We start from the raw sequence: 7,590 nt of genomic DNA on the forward strand, positions 1-7,590 counted from the left end.
CATTCTGTGGGGAGGGCCCTCAACCCGGCCTGTGCCTTACTGCCCGCCTGCAGCGGAGGCGGGAGAGGCTCCTGCCGCCACCACTGCACTCGCCAGCTGTGAGCTGGGCTTCTGGCTGAGCAGTACTCCCGCTGTGGGAGTGCACTGACCACCAGGGTCCAGCTCCTGTGTTGAGCACCTGCCCCCTGATGGTCAGTGCACATCATAGCAACTGGTCAACTGGTAGTTCGGTTGTATCAGTCGCTTAGACTTTTATATATATAGATGGGAGACGGCGACGTAACCGTGAAACAACGTACGTCAAGTCCGATGTAACCCGAGGACTGTCTGTATGTAGATAGATACCCAGTACCAGGCATTTGCTAGGTGCTTGGTAAATGTTCATTTAAGGAGTGAGTGACTAGATGATAAATATGGAAAACTGCTCAGTCTCAAGGAAATGCATAGCTAAAGCTTGAGATGGAGCTTTCTAGATAGAACGGAGCATGAGTAGAGGTAAAACATGGCCTGAGTATGTAAGAATTACTGGAATGTTTTCATGTGGATATAGTGAAACAGTATTGTTGGAGGCCTTTAAAATAGAGCAGGAACAGCATACACTTTAGAGCTGCAAAGACTGCCATGAGGCTCTACGTTCTTATTAAAAGGCTTCAAAGGCCCTGGACTGTGTTGCTAAGTGGTTAGGACATCAGCCTGTGGACCGAAGGGTCACAGGTTCAATTCCTGGTCAAGGGCATGTACCTGGATTACAGGTTTATTCCCTGACCCCAATCAGGGCACGTGTGGAAGGCAACCAATCGATGTGTCTCTCTCACATCAATGTTTCTTCCTCTCTCCCTTTCCCCCTCTCAATGGAAAATATCCTTGGTGCAGAGGCAGGACTTCAAAGGCTTCCCAATGGCCTAGGATACAGCAAGTGCTCAATAAATGACTCATGCTACTGACATTTTTACTAGTACTAATAAAACTAACAGGAATTTAAGCTTGATGTAATTTAATTGGGAAATGTATTTTAAAGACCATTGATATGTAAATTATATGTAGTCACTTTTGTCTAGTTGTTTATATAGGATAAAAAAGAGGGGATAAAAATAAAAACTTTTTAACCCTAAGTATGTTCTACAGAGTGGTGAGCCTGTTGGGAGCAGAAACTTTGTCCTGTTTGTTATGTTTACCTTCTGTGATTAAGCACATTGTGTGAGGAGTAAAAAAGGGATGGGTGTTGTGAGTTTGCCACGGATTTATAAATAACCCAATGAAAGGTAAGGAGAAGATTGTCTAGATTAGTCCTGAAGTATAACTGTAGAATGATAAATGTTGGCTGGATGAGACTGATGGATTAGGGAAAATTACAGATTAAAAGATTGGAAAATTAGATGATAGCTTCTTTTTATTTATTTATGTCTAGTTTCTTGGATATGTAGAATGAGGGAATAGAAGGTTTTAAGAAGTTTGTAATAGCTATCATTTACTTAGTGCCTTTTATATGCTATGTATTTTACATATTATCTCACATTAAAGTCATGTAACAAGTGGGGCAGAATTAGTGACTTGCCAATCGGAATTAATTAGTGTTAGAGCTAGGATATGAACTGTGCATTTTTAAAAAAAAACAGCTTAGTGTCATCCCTTCATTCCAGATAGCCTTGCCTCCAGCTCTCCTCACTACCCTCTACCCCCAACCATCTGCTGGCATAAGGACCCCTTTTGCTTTCATGTGATAAGCAATTTGTAGCTATCATTTTGCATTTTTATATGGAATTATAATTGCAGTATGCCTTTGGAATTTGGGGACTCATTCTCTAATTCAGCTAATCCTTCAGTAACATAAGAGTTACAGGTGTAAGGTCCACGATGTGGAAAATCACAACATAAGGCTGGTATACTAGAGGCACCTACTCCTGTAATATAGGCCCAGCACTCAGATGTCAGTTTTCAGGGGTTGTGGTTTCAGGGCCAAGGTTTCAGGGGTCTGGAAACATGTCTTTGGCAAATGTAAATATTCTTTAATTCTTCTTTTTATAAATCACCCAACTTATTCAACTTGGAGCTTAGTCTAACATAGCTGCTAATATATGTTTATATTAAAGTAAATTCATTCATAGTATCTTTAAACCATAGGTCCTCTGCTCTACCACTTTGAAAATTTGGCGAATGAACTTTCCATAGAATTGAGCTATGAGGATCTAAAAAACGTTGTTCTGCAGTATGGATTCCAGCTAGAGGTAAGGATGGAATGAAGCATTGCCAAAGCTTAACTTCCAAAGCACACCAAGAATGGTGATATTATGGCATTTACAGGCTTTACTTTTTAACCTCTGTTTTCTCATCCATAAAGTGATAGTTTTTAGAATTATGATGATTTGGGATAATGTGTATGTAAAGGAAAACTATATTCCTGATATAATCTCCTTTCAATAAATGGTAGCTGGCCATTATCATAATATTGACCTTTGTAGACTGATAGTTACCAAGTAGACTAGGCACTGGGGAAGCAAGTGTGGATGGGAAGGCAGGAGCAAGAGGGATATTGTTTACTATATATGTTTATGTACTGTTCAGTCTTTCAATCTTTCTTTATTGTGTGCATTATTATACAACAGGGGTGGGGAACGTCCGGTCCATGGGCCATATAAGGTCTGTGAAATCATTAGATCTTGCCCTGCCAAAGCATTAGGGATGAGTTAATTAAATGTTTCACCATATATAGCAGCTAACTTTTAACTTGATAATTTTGTATGGACTGTGAATAATGTTATAAATGTCCAAATGGCTCTTAGCAGAAAAAGGATTCCCCACTCTTGTCATACGGTTTTATGATACTTTGACTGTTATGTTTTGGCTATATGTTTATTTAGAAACATCCCATCCTTTAAGATGGCCAGCAGGGGAGGGCAGTTGGGGGCAACCAGGCCTGTAGGGGAGGGCAGTTGTGGGGGGACCAGGCCTGCAGGGAAGGGCAGTTGGGAGCAACGGGGCCAGCAGGGAAGGGCAGTTAGGGGCGACCAGGCCGGCAGGGGAGGCCAGTTGGAGGTGACCAGGCTGGCAGGGGAGGAAAGTTGGGGGTGATCGGGCCAGCAGGGGAGCAGTTAGGCATCGATTGGGCTGGCAGGGGAGTGGTTAGGGGGTGATCAGGCTGGTAGGCAGAAGCGGTTAGGGGCAATCAGGCAGGCAGGCAGGTGAGAGGTTGGGAGCCAGCAGTCCCGGATTGTGAGAGGGATCATAGATTCAAGAGGGTGCAGGCTGGGCTGAGGGACAGCTCCCACCCCCATGCACGAATTTCATGCACTGGGCCTCTAGCCTATATATCTAAAAGCCTAAGTGACTGAACAACCGGTGGACCGTCACTATGATGCGCACTGACCACCAGGAGGCAGACGCTCAACGCAGGAGCTGGCCCCTGGTGATCAGTGCGCTCCCATAGCCAACCTCCCACAGTTGGGCAACCTCCTGCAGTTACTCCCCTGGCTGGCCAGCCCCAGTCGACCCTAATCGGGACTGGGCGAGATGGCCCCGATTGCTCCCAGTCACTGGCCAGGCCGAGGGATCCCACCCTTGCACAAACTTGTGCACCAGGCCTCTAGTATATTATAGTAGCTTAATAACTCTGGTGTTAGACTGTGAGAGTGAACCCCAGTTCCACCACTTAGTAGAGTGACCTTGAATAACCTGCTCTTTGTAAAGTAGAATTAATAATAGTACCAATCTTATGGTAGTACTTGTATGTAATAATTGAATTAATATCTAGAATATATGTAAAATAGCAACTGCCACTTAAAAGTATTCAATATTTTTAGTGTTATCATCATGGTAGTCATCATCATTATGATTGTTTGCATTGCAGGTGGAAAAAGAATCTGTCTTGTCAACATACACTGTGAATGACCTCTCCATGATGAAATACTACTATGAATGTGTCTTGTTTGTGGTTCGTAAACCACAATAATGGTCAAAGTGATATCACCAGGAAAAAAGTTTAATAAGAGCAAATCCTGAAATAAACACTCAAAATCAACTATCAAATGACAGGACACAACCTCAAATCAGTGGTGCCTTCTTATTCCTAACAAAGTTTAGAAATAGTGTCTATTTTCTTAATATGTCTATTGCTTTTTCAGAAATATACTATGCCATGAATATTTGTACTACACAAGTAAAAGTGGAGGAAGTATCTTAGAGTTTACTTTTTCCTTGAAACCCAGAATTGTCTTTCAGTAGAAAAAACTTTATCTCTAGTGTTTTCATGAAGCTGTCCGTTCCAAGCTGCCATGCTAATGACTAATAGTATTGAAGTAATAACCTCCTTTTTTTTTTTGTATGTATTGCACATGTTATTTTTAGAAGAGTCTAAGGATCCTCTTATTCATCATCTGGAATTGAGACTTTTATTCACTTGGACCTAAGCAGTCTATACATAAAATGTGTGTCTTTTATTCTTTTATTCACATCTCTTTTTTTTGTAGCTCAGTTGAACTTCGGGAAGCATCAAACCCTTCATTTTTATGAATTACCGAACTTAAGAGTATCACTGGCCAGTAAAAATGCATTGAAATAACCAAGAAATTAGTAAGTCTTTTGGCCTCACTAAACTGAACACTTTCTGAAAGCATATTCATCATGGATCACTCTGAAATGTATGAAGATCTTAACAATCTGAGTAAAAAAAATCCTTTATTAAAGGTACTGTTAGGGAACTCGGGAAATAAGAAAAAATTCTGCTTATTTGAAATGATTTCAAACTATAAATGAATACAGTCTGTCAGTGAGATGTTTACAATAATGTCTTTTCTTTAGATTACCTGGATACAAATGTTAATCATTCTGTTTCCTGAAGCTTGGAAAGTAGAGATGACAAATATAATGTTTTAACCTTTTCTTGGAGAAAAGTATGTTTGAATATTTTTATAGGTAATTATGATGGCATTAAGCGACCTCTGTGGCAATTTGGATTAGACTTAATCTCAGTAATGTACTGGAAGCATAAATGTCATGTTTTATTAGGAAAACTTACTTGTAAGTTTACACCTTTATATGGTCATTTGGGTTGGGGGAGTCACTACATGATTTGACATCTTACCAATAGGAGCTTTTCTGCATATAGTAAGGGAGCTCTTGTGCCCTTTATGCAGCAAAGAAATACATGAAGCTAATTTGACTTGTCGATTTATGGAAGCCTATACCTATTGAGGTTTTTTTTGTTGTTTTGTTTTTAATTACTTCTCTTTTTTGGCAGATGTTCTTTAGTGGGAATTCTCATTTTCTACCACATGAATAAACTTGAAATAAATTGCTCCCCAAAATTATTATTAAGAAAGAGAATTAAAAGGAACGTAGGTATTTAAAAAATCTACTGAAAGAAATGCATGCTGGTTTTGAGTGTTTTAGAAAAGCTCTTTATTCACTGACTGGTATTCACTTTTATGTGTATCAAAACATGACCTTGTTCTTCTCAGAGGCAAAAACAAGTTGACACATGGGTTGGCTTTATAATTTAACACTTATGATATCAGGTTTTATCCTTTAATAATGTTACTTATATTTATAAATTATAGCTTACATTTTAGTTAATTCTGAAATCAGTTTTTTTTATTTCTCCCTCTATTATGAATATTTTTAATGTTCTACATTGCTTTTTTTTTCTCAGAGCTTTTGCAGTTGATATATTCTAAACTTGAAGATTGTGATATTAATCAGTAATGGAAATGTCACTGGAGGATTTAATTTTGTATTTCTTATATGTAGTCCTACTAAAGTGTGTAAGCCTTAAAAGTCTTTTTATTTTTCTTAAATTAGCTTTATACACAAATGTTTTCATTCATTTTCATAAAGCTGGAGGAGATAGGCCATTCTGCTTACTGGGTTTTTTGTGTTTTCCATAATCTGACTGAAGTAGTGCAGGTTAGGGTATGTAAAGCAAGTGAGCAAAGTAGGACATGTAAAATATAAAGAGAAGCTGTACAAATCACAGTATAAAATTATGAAGTTTTGGAATTGTAAAATGTACTGTATTTATATGTAATTCTCATTCTAAAAGATGCCACAAAGGCTGAATTGGAAGCTTCATCTCTGCATGAAATTTCCTATATTTTTATGTGTATGATGGACTTGATTTTTCTTGATTAAAGTCTGCCAATTGCTATGAAACAATATATGCTTGGTTGTTTCCATTTAAATTAGTGGTAACCATAGACATGGCAATTTTAATTAGTTGAGCACATATACTTCTGAACCCTTGGATTAGCTTCTGTGTGTGTCTAGAAAGTCAATAATATGTGTAATTGGTCTTTGATTATGTTAGGCCGTATCCTAATTATTCCCAATCTTTAGTTTTGTTAAATAATCAAAAAAGACTATAAAGGAAACCAGTAGAAGAAAGTTCCAGGACCAGCCATTAGAAGATCAAGCATTGGATTTGGCCCTTAGATATTCTGAGCTCATTTTTTGTAGTCTTGGGCAAGGTGATCTGAGTCTGTTTCCTCATCTATAAGAGAGGATTGATACCATCTATTTCAGAGGGTTTTTTAATGAGGTCATGTGAGTTATATGTGAAACATTATATGTGAACATGTGAAAGCATATAGTAGACAATTAAGTATAATTTTAATCTGTGTTGACTGCTGTGTAGTGATAGAAAAAGACTGGTAGCAGGACATTAGTTTAAATAATGTTATGGTAACCCTCTGAAAAAAGTTTCAGTGGAATCCCAGGGACATGGGAGTAATCAAAGTTGACATGTATAGTTATTGATTCCAAAAGTTTGGTGGGAATTACAAAGAAATATAATAGGTAATGGGAGAGAGGACACAGGTAAAATTTAATTGAGGGTTACTCTCACTTTACAAACAAGCTAGTACATGCTTCTTACATATGCTTATTTCTCTATTTAGAAGTAGAGTCAGTCAATCAATGTGTATGTGCATTTCAGTCAACTTGCCTTTCAAAGAGACTACCCATTTACATGCCATCAACAGTGCTTAAGAATAATTTAGCATCCATTCCCTGGCCGATACTGGACATTGCTGATCTTTTCACTTCTTGTCAATGTGATAGGAAAAATTGGGATCTAACTTTAATATTCATTTCTTCAACCATTGGGGAGGTTGAGCAATTTATGTAAGATTAATAGCCAAAGAGTGGTGTCGTAATCTGCCAGTCTGTTTTTCACATGGCAGACGCAACAAGCCATTGGCAACAACGCAAAAATTGGTAAAAATGTAGTGAGGCTTGTCAAGGGGAGAATTAACCATGAGGACTACTTTTGAGTTCTAGCCACTGAGAAGTGCCCACCTCTGCTTTTGATTTTACAAAGCTGGTACCGAAGCTAAACAGTGATAGCAATCCATTAGACCCCATTAGATTAGCCAATCAGTGGTGTAGGCCCAGGAGTTTAGGGGAGTATCTTTTAGTCAAGAGCCCCATTGAGCCAGCAGCTTTGCTTTAGGTGGCAGAGTGGGGCATAAAGCTTACCCCCAAAGGAGTAGTGCCCCTTTTTCATAGCACCAAAAAGCTGCTAGGGTCAGGCCCGCTATACTCTTCAATGTGCAATTTTTTTTTCTTTTAATTAAATCTTTATTGTTGAAAGTATTACAT

The 7,590-nt window shown here is 38.6% G+C and overlaps 1 protein-coding gene across 1 annotated transcript in view; it reads left to right on the plus strand.

Moving 5' to 3' along the window:
- Nucleotides 1-4,807, plus strand: part of CARNMT1 (carnosine N-methyltransferase 1) — a 45,810-nt gene extending 41,003 nt beyond the window's left edge. Inside the window, exons 7-8 of the mRNA XM_015572306.1 lie at nt 2,122-2,225; nt 3,845-4,807. Coding sequence (XP_015427792.1) covers nt 2,122-2,225; nt 3,845-3,946 — 206 coding nt within the window. The 3' untranslated portion in view covers nt 3,947-4,807. The remainder of the gene's footprint in view (nt 1-2,121; nt 2,226-3,844) is intronic.
- The last annotated feature ends 2,783 nt before the right edge of the window (nt 4,808-7,590 follow it).

This window comes from Myotis davidii, unplaced genomic scaffold (genome assembly GCF_000327345.1).
Source record: "Myotis davidii unplaced genomic scaffold, ASM32734v1 scaffold228, whole genome shotgun sequence".
NCBI lineage: Eukaryota > Metazoa > Chordata > Mammalia > Chiroptera > Vespertilionidae > Myotis > Myotis davidii.